Genomic DNA, 22,113 nt, shown 5'->3' with positions numbered 1-22,113 from the left:
ACAGCAAGTGCTCAATAAATAGGATTGTTTGATAGATTTATTTTGTTCTTTCATCAAAGATCAACAGACTTGACCTCCTGCCCATCGTGGCCAGGGGTAGAGAGGAATCCATCAGAGTGGGAGGAACAGATACTGTTAAAAAAAAGTGTGGGGGCCACATTCCCACACCCCCTTACCTCTTCCTCAACTCTTCTCCTGTGTAATACCTGGGGTCAGACTCCTTGGCCCTGGAATCCAAATGGGAGATGTCTAAGAGCACCGGAGTGGAAGAGGGCATGAGAAAAGGCAGGCTGGCCAGGTTCCACCTACTGAAAATCCACTCTAGCATGGGCCCTCAACCAATGAACACTTCTTGGCAATCGTTTCATGGTTTTAAAACAAAATTCAATCATCAATCAGTCTCTGGTATCTAGTGAGCACCTGCTCTGTGCTGAGCACTGTACAAAGCACTTGGGAAATTACGATACAATAGAGTTGATAGAAGCACTTCCTCCCCTCAACGAGCTCAAGGTCTACAGGGGGAAACAGACTTTAAAATAAATTACTGATAAGGGAAATAGTAGAGTCTAAGTGTATGTATTTGTTCAATCATATTTATAGAGCGCTTACTCTGTGCACAGCACTGTATGTACATTGTGGGGCTGGGGTGAGTAGCGAAGTGCTTAAGGGTCACACAGCTAAGTGCACAGTTGACACAGGGGATAGGGGAAATGAGGGCTTAGTCAGGGAAGGCCTCTCGGAAGAGATGTGATTTTAGGAGAGTTTTGAAGCTGGGGAGAGGGAAATGCCAGAAAAGACCCTACAACAGTGGAGAAACTGGTCTGGTATCAACTTGTGGGAGCAAACTTGCCAGTCCCAAGGCAGGTGGGCCTGCTGAAGGCCTGTGGGTCGCTGGGCTAAAATGTTCTGCTTAAAATATGCTTTAAGAATCATAAGTCATTTTAAAATGTTCTATTCTTGCCTTTGTTTAGGTTAACATTAACCTTGTCCTGTCCAATGGACTTGAAGAACTTTCCCATGGATGTCCAGACGTGCACAATGCAACTAGAAAGCTGTAAGTAGCCCGTTGTAATTCAGGACAACCTCACAGGTTTTAGAAATGGTTCTGCTCCCAACTCAGTGAACGGTGCTAGCAATGAACTATCAGTGAATTTACTGTGTGTGCCTGCTATATGCAGAGCAATTTACGAAGTGCTTGGTAGAGTACAGTAGAGATGGGAGGCACAATCGCAGGCTGCAGATAACTTACATTGTATGCCAAAACAGACACAAAATAATTTTACAGATAGGAAAAAAAAACACTTTTGAATCAGCATGTACAAAATGTGCTATGGGAAGCTTTTGAGGGAACAAGTATTGAAGTGATAGTTGAGAAGATGTTACATTAGGAGATGAAAAAGGAATCGGGAGACGTGTCCAGGAGGAGGTGTGATTTCAGAAGGGCTTTGAAGACAGGGAGAGCTGTGGTCTGGTGAATTTATGATAGGAGAAAGGAATACCAGGCAGTAGGTAGAAAGGGTTTGAGCCAGGTACAGGAGGCAGAAGTGACGGGCATGGTGCTCAGAGAGAAGGTCATCTTTGGAGAATTGGAGAGTGTGAGCTGGGATGAGGTAGGACAAGAGAGTGGGTAAGTATGGCAGAGAAGCGAAAGGAGTTTCTTTATCAGAGAAGCTGCTTTCACCATTTGTTGATTTTGTTTTGGCTTCAAAACCCATCTCGTTAATTCCGGAGCTAAGGCCTGTACTTTAATGTTGAGACTTATAACACATTACCTTCTTAGTCACATGGGAATCAGCTTTGTTTAGTGGAAAGAGCAAGAGCTTGGGCGTCACAGGACGTGGATTCTAATCCAGGCTGCGCCACTTGACTGCTGGGTGACCGTGGACAAGTCACTTGACTTCTCTGTGCCTCAGTTAGGTCATCTGTAAAATGAGCATTAAGACTGTGAGCCCCATGAGGGGCGTGGACTGTGTCCAGCCTGATTAGGTTGCATCTACACCAGTGTTAGCACAGTGCCTGGCACATGTTAATTGCCCAAAAGATACCATTTTTTAAAAAAGCAACTTGACCAAAGTCACCCAGCAGGCAGAGTTGGGATTAGTATACAGGTCCTCTAACTCCCAGGCCTGTGCTCTTTCCACTAGGCCAAGCTGTGGTTACATCTCGATGAAAGAAAGGGCTTGTGTTTGGATTATTTAACCTGTCTACTTTTATCTATGACACTGGCTAATCTCGGCCCAGACTAGCCCTCATTAGGGGGAAAGAATTTGGAGTTGACTACTTACTTTAATTATGAGTTTACTGCTGGCAAGCCCGACACTTTTCCAAGAGACGAATTGATTCTGCAGTGAACATGCAGGGCTAGATCCTAGATGCCCTATTTATTCTTATCCATCCATAAATTAATCAGTGGATCAGTTGAGCTCCTACTGTGTGCAGAGCACTGTACCAAGCACTTGCGAGACTACAGTGAATCAGAAGTTGGATAGCACCTTTCCTCTGAGTGACTATTTTTTATGGTATTTCTTAAGCACTTACTATGTGCCAGGCACTGTACGAAGCACTGGGGTAGAAAGAAGATAATCAAGTTGAGTAATCCTGAATTTTCTTGGAAAGTTCTGCTTCATGAATGGTTTTGCTTATTCTAGTTGGGTACACCATGAACGACCTGATATTCGAATGGTTAAGTGATGGTCCGGTTCAAGTAGCGGATGGTTTGACCTTGCCTCAGTTTATTTTGAAAGAAGAGAAAGAACTTGGTTATTGCACAAAGCACTACAACACTGGTGAGTACTGTCTAGTAGCCAAAGTATTGATGAAGAGTTCATTCATTCATTCATTGTCATATGTATTGAGCGCTTACTGTGTGCTGAGCACTGTACTAAAGAGTTCCATTTCTGCAGAATTATCCAGTTGTCCATTTTCCCACGGAGTGTAAAAGAAGTTGTTCCAATCCTACTTTTAGTAGAGGGACTCTATGGTTAGTGCTGTCAGTTGGTTTCATGAAAATAGAGTAGTAGGGAAAAGAGTGCGAACAACATGTCATTTCCCCCTGGACACAAGGTGAAGTGCAAAACTGAGTTCCCAAGATCCAAGGGAAACAAGATAATCAGATTGTCCCACGTAGGGCTCACAGTCTTAATGCCCATTTTACAGATGAGGGAACTGAGGCACAGAGAAGTGAAGTGACGCCCAAGGTCACATAGCTGACAGGTGGTGGAGCTAGGATTAGAACCCATGACCTCTGACTCCCAAGCCTGGGCTCTTTCCACTGAGCCACGCTGCTTTTTAAGATTCATGTAGCGTGAATAGAGAACAAATGCCGTTGAAATGGGATTTTAATATCTCTATTCAAGTCAGTTAAATAATAATAATGATGATGGCATTTATTAAGCGCTTACTATGTGCAAAGCACTGTTTTAAGCGCTGGGGAGGTTGCAAGGTGATCAGGTTGTCCCACGGGAGGTTCACAGTCTTAATCCCCATTTTACAGATGAGGTAACTGAGGCACAGAGAAGTTAAGTGACTTGTCCAAAGTCACACAGCTGACAAGTGGCAGAGCCGGGATTTGAACCCTCATTTTCTGACTCCAAAGCCTGTGCTCTTTCCGCTGAGGCACACTGCCTCCTCCAAGTTAAAGTACTTTAAGGGTTGAGGAGGTAGAAGGAAAATTGTGAGAGTGAGAGAAAGGCAGTATTGGAGCCAAGGTAAATCTTGCAGGTGCTATAAAACCAGAGAGTTGACTTGAAGTGAGACTGTGGTGTCAGAAATCCCAACATTAAAATTCCACAGTGCTTCCATGAAAGATTGCTAAATCAAGAGTCTTAAAGGGAGGGATCCTTTTTTTTTGTAATTTAGGGTCAGTGCCATGTTAGAAGTGAATTGGGTGCTCTTTTTCTTCCCTGTACATATTTTTGAGAATGTGTTAAAAATGTAAAGTCCATTAGCTCCAGGTAGATATTTAATGCATTTGTGCTTTAATTTTTGTGCGATCCTTTTTGGTCAAACGAATTGTTACCAGATTACTTTTTTTTGGTTAACTTTCAATGCTGAATTCTGTTTCTGGTTTTCAATGATTCCTGTAAACAGTAGATTTCATCTGCTGGATAATTTTTTTGATATTAGATAGTTTCCTAGGTTAAACTATCTTGGAGTTTGTTTACTGAGCAAACCCCAAATTTTGACAGACAGAATATAATCCACTCTAATTATTTCACTTTTTTACCGAGTGGGATATGAGAGCTAACAGTTTGAAAATTGTTTTACCTAAACACACATAAGAAATCCAAATATTTTGAGTAAATTTTTACACATAAATATTCATATAATGATATTGTGTTTTTATCACTGTTTTGTAATATATTTATGTTTTTTCGTACAATGTTTTGGATTTGGGGAATGCATCAAAACACTTTACAAGATATCCTGCGAGACAGAGAACCTGGGTTCTAATCCTGCCTCTGCCACTTGCCGGCTTAACTTCTCTGTGCTTCAGTTATCTTATCTGGAAAATGAGGATTCGAAATCTGTTCTCCCTCCTTCTTGGGCCGGGAGCCCCATGTGGAGCAGGGACTCTGTGTCTAATCCTTCAAGCAGTTGATCAGTGGTATTTATCGAGCACTGAACTAAGCACGTGGGTGAGTACAGTAGAACAGAGTTGGTAGACACGTTCCATGCCCAACCTGATTATCCGATCTACACTCGTATCGTGTCAAGAAATGAAGAAATGAAACTATACATCATGGAGCACTCTTTCTCATAGTACTCTGTTTTTACGGAGCCAAATGGGGGATCACGGATGCAGGGGTTGTACGAAAATTCAGTCAACACTAATGAAAACAAATGTGCAAAATGCTGCATCCAGCAGAAACATGAAAATGGCACCCTGTCACATTTCTTGATCCCCAGGAAGACAGTGTTTAGTGGGCAAGTGACTGAACTGAATCTAACTGTTTCTGTGTTCTGGGCCTGGGTAAATATGGTTGTTCAGCACCGGCTGATTGCTAACCAGCTGGAAGAGCAGCATCTTAGGGTTTGTTCCTTTACATTCTCCTATCCATTAAATAATAATTATTATTTTGGTATTTGTTAAGCGCTTACTATGTGTGAAGCACCGTTCTAAGCGCTGGAGCAAAAGATATTCAATAATTGGGAGAGATATTTCCTGAATGATGCCTCCATTCACACTGCATGCAGCGTCTTTAGTACAGCCCCAATTTATTGTTCTCCACCTTCATCTTTAACATTAAGAGTATATTAAGCACATGTCCATATTGATACCATCCACATGGATATCATATATTAATATGTGTTTAACGCATATATGCTGATGTATAGCTGTAGTTAGCACATGATACTTTTATAGGGGAAGCAATGTGGCTCAGTGGAAAGAGCCTGGGCTTTGGTCAGAGGTCATCGGTTCAAATCCCGGCTCCGCCACTTGTCAGCTGTGTGACTTTGGGCACACTTCACTTCTCTGCGCCTCAGTTCCCTCATCTGTAAAAGGGGGATTAAGACTGTGAGCGCCCCGTGGGACAACCTGATTATCTTGTAAACTCCCCAGTGCTTAGAACAGCGCTTTGCACATAGTAAGCACTTAATAAATGCCATCACTACTATATATGTGTTTCTGTGTATGTGCTCAGTGTACCCTCGATGATAAAGATAAAAAATACTGTATCTCTGTTAATGGGAAAAAGCAAAAATATAACTGGTGCTCAATAAACGTAAACAGTCCCAGGAGAGCAGATACCTAGGCTAAGGAGGAGAGTAGGTTTTTAAAGAACATTCTGCCCTCCTACCACCATCAGCAGTTCAGAGGCCCAGCTCCAGGCTCTGGGGCTGATGGATTGAGGAACTGTACCTCTCTCAACCTTTTCACCACCTTTCCCCCTCCACTTCCCCATTTTCCATCTCACATCTAGGACCCATCCTGTGAGATGATAATTCTAGGGCTTTTTTTGGGGGCGGTAGTAAAGAGTTTCTAAATGGTGTGACACTAAGTCCTGAATGGATCCATCCAGCCCTGGTCCCTCCCAGTAAGGAGCTCACAGTTGTCAACTGATGCCCTGGTGGAATCTTCCCAATCAATCAATCAATCAATTGTATTTACTGAGCACTTACTGTGTGCAGAGCACTGTACTAAGCACTTGGGAAGCACAAGTTGGCAACATATACAGACAGTCCCTACCCAACAGTGGGCTCACAGTCTAAAAGAGCCCCCTCCTTCCTCTCCCCCTCCTCATCCCCCCGCCCTACCTCCTCCCCCTCCCCACAGCACCTGTACAGATTTATTACTCTATTATTTTACTTGCACATATTTACTATTCTATTTGTTTTATTTCGTTAATATGTTTTGTTTTGTTGTCTGTCTCTCCCTTCTAGACTGTGAGCCCGCTGTTGGGTAGGGACCGTCTCTACATGTTGCCAGCTTGTACTTCCCAAGCGCTTAGTACGGTGCTCTGCACACAGTAAGCGCTCAATAAATACAATTGAATGAATGAATGAATGCATGAGTCTTGCCCGAAGAGAAAAGCAATAGGAATAAGGATGGATAAATGTTCAGGAAACCTTTGCATTTAGTTGGATGACTTTAGGGTCCTATTGTGAGCACCAGAGGGCAATACCGGTTGGGAGTCGGTGCTGTCACCTGAATGTTGGCACCTAGTCTTGGCTGCATCAATTAACATAAATGGGTTAGCATTCTCCGTCTTCCCACCCTGGTGGTAAACCCAAAATAGAGCCATCCTGCTCGGCGGCACTTGACAGTACTTGGAGCTTGGATGAAATTCAGCTGGCTCCAAAACTCAATCCACGAAAACACAAAATACAGGGAGGAAATGTAAGGAGGGAGAAAGGACGAGAACAAACACATAAGTTGACTTAGGATCTTCATATCCACACCAATAAATGGTAAGAAATGTATCGAATCCTATTCTTCCATTGCCTAATGTTTCTTTTTTGGTTTGTTTTTAACGGTGTTTCTTAAGTGCTTACTGTGTGCCAGGAACTGTTCTAAGCGCAAGGCAGGTACAAGGTAATCCGGTTAGACCCAGTCCCTGTCCCACATGGGGCTCACAGTTTTAATCCGTATTTAACAGATGAGGCAACAAAGGCACAGAGAAGTTAAGTGACTTGCCCAAAGTCACACAGCAGAAAAGTGGCAGAGGCAGGATTAAAACCCAGGTCCTTCTGATTCCCAATAGTTAGCCAGGCACTTGGGGAGGAGCAGTTACTCTTTCAGAACCTAAGACTATTTAGCGCATCACATCCTAAATTCCATAATTGCTCCCCAAAGGCTCAGAATAAATGATCTCCTCAAAGTGCTTAACAGTATCACAGAATAATTTTAGATTCTGAGACAACGTCTCACTGTTATTATGGCTTTGAGAAGCAGCGTGGTTCAGTGGAAAGAGCACGGGCTTTGGAGTCAGAGGTCATGGGTTCGAATACCTGCTCTGCCAATTACCAGCTGTGTGACTTTGGGCAAGTCACTTAACTTCCCTGTGCCTCAGTTACCTCATCTGTAAAATGGGGATTAAGCTGACAAGTGGCAGAGGCAGGATTTGAACCCATGACCTCTGACTCCAAAGCCCGGGCTCTTTCCATTGAGCCACACTGCTTCTCTGAGCGTACAGTACAGTGCTTGGCCCATAGCAAGAGCTTGAGAAATAGCAGGATTATTAAATTAGACATTATCCCATGTATGTCTCCCCGTCTAGACTGTGAGCTCAGTATGGACAGGGAATTTTACCAACTCTGTTGTTTTGTACTCTCCCAGGTGGTTAGTACACAAGAAGCACTCACTAATAATAATAGCTGTATTTGTCAGGCACTTACTGTGTGCCAGGCACTGAACTAAGAGCTGGGCTGGACACAAGCAAATCAGATTGGACACAGTCCCTTTCCCACATGGGGCTCACAGTCTCAATTCCCATTTTACAGAAGGCGTAACTGAGGCACAAAGAAGTGATTTGCTCCAAGTCACGTGGCAGACAAGTGGCAGAGCTGGGATTAGAACCCATGACCTTCTGACTCCCAGGCTTGTGCCCTATCCACTATGCCTCTTCTTCGATAAATTCAATGTAATTACCACAACTGATTGATTGCAGCCCCTTCTGCTCATTGTGGGCAGGGAATGTGTCTGCTTATCGTTGTATTGTACTCTCTCAAGTGCTCATTACAGTGCGCTGCCCACAGTGAGAGCTCAATAAATATGATCAAATGAATGAATGGAAGGATCTCTCCCATTGGTCAGGTCCAAAGTAGAAGGAAAAAAAGGAGGTTCCTTTGGCCTTTCAGGGGCAGGACAGAAGCCTCAAATGCCTGACTGTCCTTTCTAAAGCGGGACATTTGGTCACTTAACTGACAGGGGTATCCTCATAGGACATCCCAGCCTGGAAGAGTCTGAGAGTCACGTCTTTCCACTCCAAGCCTGGGTGGTCTATTTAAAAGCGGCTCTGATTTCATGCACAGTGGCCTCGATGGGCTACTGAAAATAATGACTGACAGTGCTTCCTTGAACAAATCGCATTAAACAGCTAAATTAAGTCCAGTGACATCTCGTACGACTGTGCTGATCCACAGCGGAAAGCGAGGCTCCATGCGCTTACTTCCATCCTGCTTCCCGGGGTAGGGATATGAGGGATAAAAGCTACCAGCCAAAGTGCACGGGCATGGGCTTCGCCACTTGCTTCACCCCCTCTTGACTGTACGCTTGTTGTGGGCAGGGAACGTGTCTATCAACTCTCTTATATTGTACTCTCCCAAATGCCTAGTACAGTGCTCTGCCCAGAGTAAACTCCCAATAATAATAATAATAATGGCATTTGTTAAGCACTTACAAGTACAAAGCACTCTTCTAAGCACTGGGGAGGTTACAAGGTGATCAGGTTGTCCTGGGGGGGCTCACAGTTTTAATCCCCACTTTACAGATGAGGTAACTGAGGCACAGAGAAGTTAAGTGACTGTGAGCCCCCTGTGGGACAACCTGATCACCTTGTAACCTCCCCAGCACTTAGAACAGTGCTGTGCACATAGTAAGTGCTTGAAAAATGCCATTATTATTATTATTATTATTATTTGAAAACACAAGCTCCTTCTGATAGGTAATTTACATCATCAACTCAGGCACCCAAACTCAGAGAGTAAAAAAAATTGAGCACTAGTCCTAAAGGAAATCCAGCTTCTGGCAGGTAATTTTAATTAAAAACTGAAAGTATGACCTTCAGCAGGTTACGGTTTCCAAATTCCTTGAAGCTCACCGACTTCACATCCAGAATCATCAGACATTCACTGGGTTCATCGGCTAGAATAAAAAGTAAAATTTTGTCAAGGGACTTACAGGGTTCATTCCCTTTTCTAGGAAAGTTCACGTGCATTGAAGTCAAGTTTCACCTGGAGCGCCAGATGGGATACTATTTAATCCAGATGTACATTCCCAGCCTGTTAATAGTCATCTTATCCTGGGTTTCCTTCTGGATCAACATGGATGCAGCTCCAGCCCGGGTGGCTCTCGGGATCACCACCGTTTTGACAATGACCACGCAGAGTTCGGGCTCCAGGGCTTCACTGCCAAAGGTAATTGCTACCAACTAGCGGGAATCAACCCATCTGTACCATCGTCTGTTTAAAGCACATATATTTTAGGGGGAAACAGAGGGGCGGGGTGGAGGGGCTGGAGGGGCAGGATCCTGGGCAGTGTAGGAAGGTCGAAGCTCGGTGATTGAGCAGGCGGGATTGGATATCAGCGAGCATCAGGAGTTTGAGCAGGAAAGCTACTGTGGTGTGCTGTGATGCTGACCATTCCCTGAATGTTTGGGTGGTGCCGATAAGCTCCCCGCGTATTTAGCAGGCATCTGGGCAACTTTATTATGCTCTCGGTCTCTTGCTTGGCATTGTCACCGTTCATATTGGGGTAGAATGTCATTTGCTGCTCTGTGGTTCAAATTCTCGTGCAAAGGGCCCTGCTGTGACCTCTCCAGGACCAGGTAGCACCTCTCAGCAGATGCCAGGAATCCCACCAGTATGCTTTCCCTCTTCCCTTTTCCAGATTAAGAGTTCCCTTTCTGGAAGCCTACACAGTCTTCTAAAATCATGTGCCCTCCAAATGGATATGGCCAAGAGTCCCCTGTGGATGGATTTAGCCATGTGACATATTTGACCAGGGATACATTCCCACTGTGCACAAATGTTGGAAATTCCCTGCTTCTTACTTGACGTGATGAGTCCTCCCTTGAACAAGAAAGTCCAGTGGGGAGCAAACACTAGGGAAAGCAGCATGGTTTAGTGGAAAGAGCATGGACTTGGGAGTCCTAGGTTCTAATCATAAGTCATAGGTTAGAACACTGCGTGGCACATAGTAAGCGCTTAACAAATACCATAATGAGTATTATTCCTACTTGCACCCTTTGATCTCTGCCAGTCATGTTCCTTTGGGGCCATGGAGTACAAGGAAAGCAGCGTGGCTCAGTGGAAAGAGCACGGGCTTGGGTGTCAGAGGTCATGGGTTCGAATCCCAGCTCCACCACTTGTCAGCTGTGTGACCTTGGGCAAGCCACTTAATTTCTCTGGGCCTCAGTTACCTCATCTGTAAAATGGGGATTAAGACTGTTATCCCCAAGCGGGACAACCTGATGACCTGGTATCCCCCCAGCCCTTAGAACAGCCCTTTGCACAAAGTAAGTGCTTAACAAATACCACCATTATTATTATTATTACAAGGAGCAGGTAGGAGTGTCACACGTGGTAAAGTACATATGCAGCCTTCGACCATGTTAGCCAGCTCCAAGCAAAACCAGGATTAGACCCCAAGTCTCCTGATTTCCCAGAGCAGAGCACTTCCCCATAAGACCAGCAGCAGGGTTCCAACTTGAGAAAAGGCTACGGTGCATCTGGGCTAGCCCATTTGCTCACTCAACAGTCCTGTAGAGTGTAGGGAAGTGGGTGGGGCTCTGGAGCTAGATTTGGGAGGGAAAATGTGAAGTGGCTAAAGTTGGCAAGATTTCTGGACTGTTGCCAATTCTCAGCTGCTAGGGTGGATCCAGTGCTGATGGGCCGTGAGGTGTAGGGATCTCTGGACCCACCACAGAGTAACAGGATATTAACCGTCTCTGTGGACCCCAAATGTTCAGACTGTGAAAGACCCCAACAAATGGGATCTAAAATACTTTTGCCTGGGTTCCCATAAGAGCAGAGTAAGATACCTTACAGATACCTTTGTTTTAGTACTGAAAGAATTGAGTACTTTTTGCCCTCAGAGGGAAAATGCATATCTGATTTCCACACCAAAGCCAGTTTGTAACAATTCAAAATCCTAAATTTGAAATGCTCTAGAACCCAAATAGCAGATTGTTCCAAAAAGGGGAATTTGCCATGTTTTGAAAGCCTCAGTTCTTTTCCCATTTGACATGGCATTCTAATAATAATAATAACATTGTTGGTGTTTGTTAAGCACTTACTATGTGCCAAGCACATAGTAAGCACTGGGGTAGATACAGGGTAATCAGGTTGTCCCACATGGGGCTTACAGTTTTAATCCCCATTTTAACAGAAGAGGGAACTGAGGCACAGAGAAGTTAAGTGACTTGCCCAAAGTCACACAGCAGATAAGTGGCAGAGCCTGGATTAGAACTCACAACCTCTGACTCCCAAGCCCGGGCTCTTTCCATTGAGCCACAGTGCTTCTCTAACGTTGTAGAGAATGAGAGGTCGAGCGCAGAAATTTAATGCAGGACTTGGCAACGTTGGCAAATGCTATAAGTTATTGATTCTAATCAACAAAGACAATTACAATCGGCCAGAGGGGTTTTGCTAAACACATTGCCTATGTCTGCAAGGGACAAAATAGCACTCAGTGGAAAGAGGAAAGATTCCGGGCACCTGTGTTTAGTTTCTTCATGGCACCAAAGGATGTCGCCTCATTTTCAATCAAATGGAACGTGGATTTGCAATTTGTTCTTTTCACAAAGTGTATGGAAAACTTCAGAAAGCCACTGTCTGAAGCTGGAGACTCCGACATTTTCCTTTCTAAACTAAACGAGAACAATCCGTAATTCAGAAAACAGGCAGGGACTCTTTTTGAGAAAAGGTTACTGCTGAATAACAAAATCTTTACTTGTGCCTATTTTTTATGATAATAAGGACTCAAAATGGGTTTAAAAAAATCAAATGAGTGCCAAATTAAAAAATGAATTGCCTAGATCAGGAAATAGTAAAAAGCTTCTGTATTCCATTAATTATGAGGCAGCGGACAAAGCTGATGGCCACTTTATCTTGAAGAGAAAGAAGACTGCTAGTCCACTTAAAGCAGCGGAGATTAAACAGAAGGTATTTCCGTTGATAAAATTTATTGATAAGCATTTAATGCCAGCAGTTGGGCAAGCATTTTACCAAAAGAAAGCAGAGACTGGTCTTTCTGGGATCCAGAGAGCTCACCCTCTGGCGAATTGTGCCTGTGATATCCCTAAAAGTGGAAACTGGCCAGGCATGTATATGAGGAATAGAAATAATGAGGAAAATAAGAAGGTTGTTAGAGCTCACTGATTGAAGAGCTCGTGATGCCTGTTTGTGACAGTCTGTCTGAAATACTGACAATACCGACTGTTGTCTACCTAGAAATGCCAACGCCACCCCATTGGGCTAGTGGAGAAAGCCCAGTGTATTCATTTAGAAGGTCCCTTTGACGTGGATATTTGTCTGGCAACTTTTGGAAACCATTCTGTTCTTATCCGGGAGTCTTGCCAAGAACATCTCCGGTGTTATATATGCAAATCCCGATTTTGCTGTCAGAAGATGGACCTGGGAGCGCACCAAAATGTATCGATCACACGGGTCATCCTTAAGGGTTGACCCTTAATGAGTCAGTCATTAACTTCTGAGCCCTCTTTGTTTGTTTGACCCTGCTTCCAGAGCAGTAGGGGAGATACTTGTCCGTATTTGTAAGACCTTTATATCCTGGTTCCTGGACCCCAGAACAGAAAGAAAGTGGTTTTAGTCAATCTGATCTTCTGCTTGCCTGGTGGGGAGTTGTCTGCAGATCTAATTCTGTTTAGAAAACTAAGTGGAAATGCCCTGGGGATTTGAGGTGGATGTGGGAGAGAATTTCCTGATAGTGCTTTATATGGTGGATAATATAACAATAACAATAATAATAATAATGGTATCTGTTAAGCGCTTACTGTGTTCTAGTACTATGCACTAGGGTGGATACAAGCAAATGGGGTTGGACACAGTCCCTGTCCCATATAGAGTTCACAGTCTCAATCCCCATTTTACAGATGAAGTAACTGAAGCACAGAGAAGTGAAGTGACTTGCCCAAGGTCACACAGCAGACAAGTGGCAGAGCTGGACTTTGAACCCACGACCTTCCGACTCCCAGGCCCATGCTCTATCCACTATGCCACGCTGCTTCTCTGGATAAAGTAGATAACTGAGGAAGGTATCTGAAAAGTGGATAGTATCATCTCCCCTGTCTGGCAGAGTTTAACCTCAGGCTTGGTGGAAGGCAAGAGCAGAGACCAGGGGAGTTTTCTAGTTCACTTCTAGCCCTGCGATCTTCTGGCTCCATTGATCCTATTGCCATCTAATTCAAGTATTCTGATCCTGCCACCCCTCCCCCCCTTTCTTATTTCACTTTTGAGTCAATTTATTCTCTAAATTTGCAGGATCAAGGCTCTTTTGACAAGCTCTCTTTGATTCTCTCCGTTGAGGCATCCGTACTTGCAGGACAGACTTACCTCGAAAGCTAACCAGGCGAATCTTGTCTTAACAAAAGAGTCATTTTTTTTCCTAATTGTGTATCAGGCTTATTTTAAATAGAACTGTCATCAATGATCTTATCATTCTGCACTGCACTTTTGCCATCACCCCTGAGCTAGAGAAGCAGTGTGGCTCAGTGGAAAGAGCATGGGCTTTGGAGTCAGAAGTCACGGGTTCAAATCCCAGCTCCACCAATTGTCAGCTGTGTGACTTTGGGCAAGTTACTTAATAATAATTATAATGATAGCATTTATTAAGCACTTACTATGTGCAAAGCACTGTTCTAAGTGCTGAGGAGGCTACAAGGTGATCAGGATGTCCCACGGGGGGCTCACAGTTTTAATCCCCATTTTACAGATGAGGTAACTGAGGCCCAGAGAAGTGAAGTGACTTGCCCAAAGTACCCTCTATTCCATCGAGGTGGCACAGATCAGGTAGCTACAGTGGCTCATTCACTTGCCTTTAGAATATAACAATAGGGATGATGATATTTGTTAAGCACTTAATATGTGCCAAGCACTGTTCTAAGTGCTGGGGTAGATACAAGGTAATCAGGTTGTCTTAATCCCCATTATACAGGTGAGGTAATATGAGGTAACTTAGGCCCAGAGAAGTTAAGTGGCTTGCCCAAGGTCACACAGCAGACAGGTGGCCGAGCCAGGATTAGAACCCGCATCCTCTGACTCCCAAGCCCATGCTCTTTCCACTAAGCCACACTGCTTCTCCAAGCCTCACCTGACCTGGCCTGGCCCGGGCCCTGAATATGTTGACTAGAAAACTCACAGATTGGACTCATTCATTCATTCATTCAATGGTATTTATTGAGCGCTCACTGTGTGCAGAGCACTGTACTAAGCGCTTGGGAAGTACAAGTTGGCAACATATAGAGACGGTCCCTTCCCAATAACGGGCTCACAGTCCAGAAGGGGGAGACAGACAACAAAACAAAACATGTAGACAGGTGTCAAAATCATCAGAACAAATTAAATTAACGCTATATGCACATCATTAACAAAATAAATAGAATAGTAAATATGCACAAGTAAAATAAATAGAGTAATAAATCTGTACAAATTTATATACAAGTGCTGTGGGGTGGGGAAGGAGGTAGGGCAGGGGGAAGGGGTTGGGACAATCACTCGATCAATCGATGGTATGTATTGAGTGCTCATTATGTGCAGAGCACTATACTAAGTGCTTGGGGTTGTACAATACAACAGAGTTGGTAGACACGTTCCCTGCCCTCAACGAGCTTAGAGTCTAGAGGACACACTGTTGCCAGGACGTTTCACCAATCCATCCAACTTCCTGTCATCAAGAGCTGCTGCCTTAGCTTCCTCCTCTTTCTCCGAGGGGTTCTCTCTCTTTAAAGGTCTAGCCACTTCCACCAGCCTGCCACAGGTGCCCCGCCTGTCTCTGGCTGAGCCCTCGTCCTGCCCACCAGCTCAGTCTGGTCAAATCAAAACTGATCAGACTCCACTCTCGAGGCTATTCCGGTCGCCCCTATAGACTTCTTGAGGGCAGGAATCATGCAGACCAATTCTGTTGTACTCTCCCAAGTGCTTAGTAGGGAACCCCACAAATACTAAGTGCTCAGTAAACACACTGGTAGATTGGTTGATGGCCTGGCGAACCAAAGCATTCCCAGTGTCCCATCATGAAGTGGCAGCAGAACCCAGTGTTTCCAGTAGCTGTAATAATAATAATAATAATAATGAAGGCATTTGTTAAGCACTTACTTTGTGCAAAGCACTCTTCTAAGCACTGGGGGAGAATACAAGGTGATCAGGTTGTCCCACGTGGGGCTCACACTCTTCCATCCCCATTTTACAGATGAGGGAACCGAGGCCCAGAAAAGTTAAGTGACTTGCCCAAGATCACACAGCAGGCATGTGGAGGAGCCGGGATTAGAGCCCAGGACCTCTGACTCCCAAGCCCGTGCTCTTTCCACCAAGCCACGCTTCTTCTCATCCTTTGTAAAAGTCAAAAGGACCTGTCCATTTTCATTCCTTTGGTAATTATCCTTTTTTTAAATGGTGAGTTGAAATTGATGTTCCTGACTTTTTGGAGGAGACTGATTTAAGGGTACTGCATCAGAAGCCTTCAAAAGACATTTTTATTCGAAGACCTTTCCAAAATATTTGAGAGTTTCAGCTCAATATCATTAAAAATATCAAACAATTAACTTCTCTTGTGGAGAAAAAAATCCCTTCTGGGTTGATAGATTCTTTTTTTTCCCCCATTTCTGCTCAGTTTTAATTTTTGGTTGGGCTGAATCCCTCTGCTCCGATTGAACCCTCTCTTGTCCCCCGCCTTACACATTTGGCTTGGTCATAACAAACACCCACCCAGAGCCAAACCCTTTTGTTTGCCAGTCTTCATAAGAACAGTTCGGTTTCCTTAATTAAGGACTTGCCTTTGTTGTGTAAAAGCAAATGAGCTTCCTAGTGCCAACTGCTCTAATGGGTCAGGCCTCATGGAGCCACACTCTGTGTCAAAGAGAAAACAGAACCCAAACTCCTCAATTTTGGAAAGCTTTAGAATTACGCAGCAGCTGAGAATCCCTGGGAAGGAGAGTCCGAGGGCAGCGGGCAGTAGATCCCGGAGAAGAAAGCAGGGCGGTTGTCAGGGCACATGGGTGCCAATGGAGAGGACCCCCAGGTTGCAGCCAACCTGAGGTCTCTTGGCAGGAAGAAATAGCAAAAGGAAAATGAGACCAGGGAAAAAATTGTTTAAGAAACAGGGCTGGGAACCAGTAACTCAAATGGACCGAAAGGCCGTGTCTCCATTGCCAAATGCTCCAGCCAGTGATTGGAACGGAGCAACTCTGCTAATGAAAACGTGCCCTTTCTGACCCGGCAAGAAAACGAGCTGATTGTCAGAAGCAATTTTTCATGCGAGAGGCACTCCAAGGAGCAGCCAAGCATGATCAGTCATCCCACTGCTCCGCCACTTGATTAGGAAATGGGCAGGGAGGTTACTGCTGGGTGCCTGCCCTTTCCCTACATTTTCACCCAGTTTTAATAGGGATGGCAGTACTGTATCATTAGACGGTACCGTGGGCTTGGCCACCCAAACTAGCCGAGGCGAGCGTACATAATTATTTGATTTCAGTCACGGCTTTTTATGGCAGTGACCTGATATAGGGACAGGCAAGGCTCCGGGTCTTCGCAGATACCTTCTCTTGTTGGGGTTTGTTGGTCATTTCTATTCCACGCCGCTGAAAGAAAACTCCAACTGGCCTGAACCTTTCTTGGCCCCAGATCTCCCCCTTGTAGGGAGGGACTGCAGGTTCCTATAACTTTGGAGGGGTCACTCCTGTGCCTCCCGATTCCTGGCTTCTCTTCTAAAGCATCAGGGCTCAGATTTCACAGGATAAAATTGTGCATTCTGTTGCAGATTCTTGAATTATGGTCATCTGCCAACTACCCCTCATTTTCTGTAAACTTGGAAGATAACGAAAGGGTTTTTAAGAGGGAAGACTGCCCTCTAAGTAGAAAGTTGATATTCAGGCCACAGCATCTTCTATTCCCTTTGCTAAGCAGAGAAATGGTGAGAGTTTGAAAAGTTGGGCTCAGTGGATCTATGGTTGTTGGATCTTTTTTTAAAGGTCTTATCCACTCCAAAATCATATTCATTACCCATAGGTAAGAAAGACATATTTTTTTTTAAATCAAAAAATAATGATACTGATTTAAGAACTTCCTTCACTTGGGCAGCACCCATCTCCAGGAAGCTTTCCTTGATTGTCACACCTCCCCACTTTCAAAACTCCCCAAAATGTACCTCCTCCAGGGGGGTGATTAATCCCCCTACCTTCCTAGTGATGCCACTCCACCATTCATTCCAGCCTTTTTTAATCTGTTAGTGCCATTGCTATTATTTATTCCCTTGTGTCATTAATTTGTTTTCTCACTTTTAAACTGTATTATACTTGCAGTTGGTGTCTGTATTCTCCTCCGGTAGATTGCAAGCTCCTAGTGAACAGGGATCACACCTTTTACTTATGTTGTATATTCCCTAGAGGCCAGGCATGCAATCAGAACTCAGTAAGAGCTATGAATTATCAAACCAACATTGTCAAACCCCATCCATTTTCCCACCCAGTACCACACTATAATGGCCCTATTTTTACATTATTATTATGCTGTTATCTTTCCTCTCAGACCTCTTGTTCATATTTCTACACTGAGCCTTTTTTCTATAGGGAGTCATTGGAGGGAATATATCAAAAGAATCCCCTTAAGTGTTAACTAAATGTCAATAGGCAGTCTTCTAGGAAGCCCTGTACCTTCTTGGAGTCCCCATGTTCGAGTTCACAAGACCAGTGTGGCTGAAAGTGTTTGTTGCTAAATCACAACAGGACATGAGAACAGCCAGATGCAGCAGGGCTAGCTAATGGAGAGTTTGGCAGACTGTAGCAAGAGGCATTTTTTTTTTACCAATTCAAGGAATAATGGCAAGCACTCTATTGCTATTATGCACTCTACTGTAGAGTGCTTCTGGTGTCGTGTTTAAATATTCTGTACTTTTTCATCTGTGAGGGCTAAATCAATGTTTTCACCATCTTTAATTTTTGAGTGTGATCTATGAAGAAGGAGAGAGAATTGTCAGATTCACACATCACTACACGGAGAGTGAAATTTCCCTTTGGGTTTAACGCCATGTAAGGCTGATGGGGAAAAAAAATTCCTTGGAATGGGGTTGATTTGGGGACCAGGAGGACACCGAGAAAGGTTGAGGAGATGGAATCTTGGTTATTCCACAGGGTGCTGTACGGGTCCAGGGAAAGAGCATGGGGAGAAAGTTTGCAGGCATCAGAAGCCAAGTGTCAAGACAAAGTTGGGGAGATTCATTCATTCAGCTGTTTTTACTGAGCGCTTACTGTGTGCAGAGCACTGTACTAAGTGCTTGGAAAGTACAGTTCGGCAACAGTTAGAGACAGCCCCTACCCAACAACGGGCTCACAGTCTAGAGAAGTTACCTTTGGTAAATGACCCTGGCATTTAATATTTCTGACCTGACTGTTTCTCTCCAAAACTAACGTCTCTGTTGACCTGGCCCCTCACCCTGGTTGGGAGATTGGGGGTTGGGGTCCCAGACCTGAAGCAGGACACTTAAACACAAATACGCCTTTTTGCGTGTGCACGCACTCACACATGAGCACACATACACATGCACACGCATACACACTTTTCCTTTTTTCCCAATCTAAGGCTCTTGTTTACCTGTTGACATTCACTGAACACTGAGCTTTTTCCACCTCCCTCATGAAGGAGGAACAAGGCAGTGGTGCCTGGGCTGTTTGGGTGTGGTAGGACTGTGGTACAGTGTGGTAATGGGTAGGACTCGTGGTTAGGAGCTGATTAGAGGATTGCAGCACTAATAACCTTTGCGGTTCAAGGCAACAGCAGTGTAAAACTAAACCTAAGCAAACCATAATTACCATGGGGAGATCCCTGATGAAACATTATTATATGCAATAAATGACCGCTTTGAAAACCGTCTCAAAGCGTGTTTTAATCATGTTTGTCTCCATTAAGCTCCTAAGTTAATTAAATAGGCACACCAGCCCGAGACGGGAAAAATTGATTTTCTACGTAGGACGTTGTCTCAGTAGCTCAATGGAGTCACAGTCATAAGAAATGGATCGATTTTTCTTAAGGGTGTGCAAATCAAGCTCTGGTTTAGAAAGCAAACTGATAAAACCCCTTTTTCCTATGGATCTTTACTCTTCAGGGATAATGGTAATCAAATAAGAAGCAGCGTGGCTCAGTGGAAAGAGCACGGGCTTGAAAGTCAGAGGACTTGAGTTCTGATCCTGGCTCTGCCGCTTGTCTGCTGTGTGACCTTGAGCAAACCATTTAACTTCTCTCTGCCTCAGTTACTTCATCTGTAAAATGGCGATTAGGACTGTGAGCCCCACGTGGGACAACCTGATTACCTTGTAAACTACCCCAATGCTTAGAACAGAATTCAACACATAGCAAGTGCTTAACAAGTGCCATTATTATTATTTTTTAATAATAATAATAAATAAGTATGGCCCAGGGAGGAAAAGCATCCCAGTGTGTTTTGGACCCTTTAACTCTGGTGGGAAGAAGGAGTGACGTTATCTCATTGGAGGGAGAGAGAGAGAAAGGGAGAGGAAGCAAGTGCCTCCAGCATGCCTGGTATTCAGGGCGAAAAACTAGTTTGCCAACTTTCCTACATCATGTAACTTAGGTGCCATCTGGGAGCTATTGAGTCAACTGCTTGGAACAGCAGTTCCTTTCTGCCTGCGGAATAATCCTGGGATGAAACCCTGCTACCCGAGGACAGACAATCAATCTAAAGGCTGGGCTGTATCCATGCGTGGTAGTTGGAGCTGGTAGGAACTCAAATTGCTCATTTGCATGGTGTTCGGTGAGCTGGGTTCTCATTTTGCTTTCCTCCTTGGATAGCATTTGTTAAAATCAGTGGCACGAAGTTGTCCTGTACTCACTCTTGTAATCAGTCAGTCAGTAGCATTTCTTGAGGGTCTACTCTACACCATATGCTTGGGAGGGCACAAGGGAATCACTAACTCTGATCCCTACCCTAAAACACGTTAGATAGGGGGACGAAGGAGCATGAGCCGGGGTTTAATGGGACAAGAGCGAGGTGAGGGCGATCTTTGATTGTCTTAAAGATAATGGTTTGGAGTATGTATTTTGTTTCCCCTAGATAGATGAGATATCGAATGGAAAACACAAAATCTGCCTTCTCTTTCCTATCTGCCTTTCTCATCAGTTGAGGCATTAGAACAATGTTAGATGGTCCCTCCCTACCCGTGAGGGGAGAAGCTGCTGAGCCTGGGAATTCAGGGGTCTGACCCAGTCATGGCAACACTCAATAATAATAATAATAATGATGGCATTTATTAAGTGCTTACTACGTCAAAGCACTGTTCTAAGCGCTTGGGAGGTTACAAGGTGATCAGGTTGTCCCACGGGGGGCTCACAGTTTACAGATGAGGTCACTGAGGCACATAGAAGTTAAGTGACTTGCCCAAAGTCACACAGCTGACAATTGGCGGTACCAGGATTTGAACCCATGACCTCTGACTCCAAAGCCCAAGCTCTTTCCACTGAGCCACGCTGCTTCTCTAGGCTGTAAGCTCCCCCGGGACTTATGTTTTGTGATTGAAAATCATCTCGATGCTCTTTTCTGGACCTTTTCCAATTATCCGCTTGTTTTTAAAGCTGTTGTGGCCGAAACGGAATGCGATACTCAGGGCGGGTCTGCGTAGCATAGGCGAAAGCATTAGCGCCTCACTTTTGTATGTCACTTTTTTTTAATCAATCAGTGGTATTTATTGAGCCCTTACTGTGGAGCTTGGGAGAGTATGATATTCCCTGCCCACAAGGGCCTTTCAGGCTGGAGGTGGGGGCAGACGTATTGTGAAACGGCTATAGGTGTTATAGAAATTCCCAGCATTGTTCAGTAGTAATTTAACAAATCGCAAGCCATTGCAGCTGTACTGTTTATCTTTTTGTGTCCACACTGGGTCTTATCTGATGATTTTCTAGTGGTACGAACTCCTTCTGTTTTGTGCCTGTGTGAAAATAATACAAAACAATTTTCTTTTCTAACTTCTGGAGGGGCTAGAAATCATTTATAACAGTCGGACCTAGCCAAAGAAATGATTTGGAAATTGGAATATTAACCTCACCCCAGGAAAGTAGCATCTCCAAAATCGGCAGTCCCAAACTAATGGATTGGCAGGATTGTGTTTCCTGAAATTCTTGATAGCTGCATGGGCTACATGAGCTGCAATATTCTTTCCTCTTTCAAATGGTTCCAGATTGATTGGTTGTCAGGGTTTCTCCACCATATGTCAATCAATCAGTGATATTTATTAAACCCTTACCTTGTGCAGAGCAATACAGATACAGATGAATAGCAGAGTGGTCTAGCGGAGTGAGCAGGGGCCAGGGTCAGAAGTCTTTGAGTTCTAATCCTGGCTCTGACACTTGTCTGCTGTGTGACTTTGGGCAAGTCACTTAACCACTCTGTGCTTCAGGCACCTCATCTGTAAAATGGGAATTAATACTGTGAGTCCCACTGGGACGTGGACTGTGTCTAATCCGATTAGGTTGTATCTGCATCAGTGTTTAGTACAGTGCCTGGCACATAATAAATGCTTAACAGATACCATTAAAAAAGAGAGATACAGAAGCAGCAAGGCTTAGTGGAAAGAGCCCGGGCTTGGGAGTCAAAGGGCATGGGTTCTAATCCTGGCTCCACAACTTGTCTACTGTGTGACATTGGGCAGGCCACTTAACTTCTCTGTGCCTCGGTCACCTCATCTGTAAAATGAGGATTAAGACTGT

At 44.3% G+C, this 22,113-nt stretch overlaps 1 protein-coding gene across 5 annotated transcripts in view; it reads left to right on the top strand.

Annotated features, from left to right (window-relative positions):
• The window catches only part of GLRA2 (glycine receptor alpha 2), a 79,237-nt gene that overhangs the window by 36,481 nt on the left and 20,643 nt on the right, over window positions 1–22,113 (top strand). For all 5 annotated transcript variants that reach the window (XM_038757473.1, XM_038757472.1, XM_038757471.1 and 2 more), the window contains 3 exons: window positions 972–1,054; window positions 2,649–2,786; window positions 9,365–9,579. In XM_038757473.1, the coding sequence (XP_038613401.1) occupies window positions 972–1,054; window positions 2,649–2,786; window positions 9,365–9,579 (436 nt within the window). The remainder of the gene's footprint in view (window positions 1–971; window positions 1,055–2,648; window positions 2,787–9,364; window positions 9,580–22,113) is intronic.

The sequence above is a fragment of the Tachyglossus aculeatus genome, chromosome 15 (assembly GCF_015852505.1).
Source record: "Tachyglossus aculeatus isolate mTacAcu1 chromosome 15, mTacAcu1.pri, whole genome shotgun sequence".
Lineage (NCBI taxonomy): Eukaryota > Metazoa > Chordata > Mammalia > Monotremata > Tachyglossidae > Tachyglossus > Tachyglossus aculeatus.
This window is presented reverse-complemented; position numbering and strand designations above follow the sequence as displayed.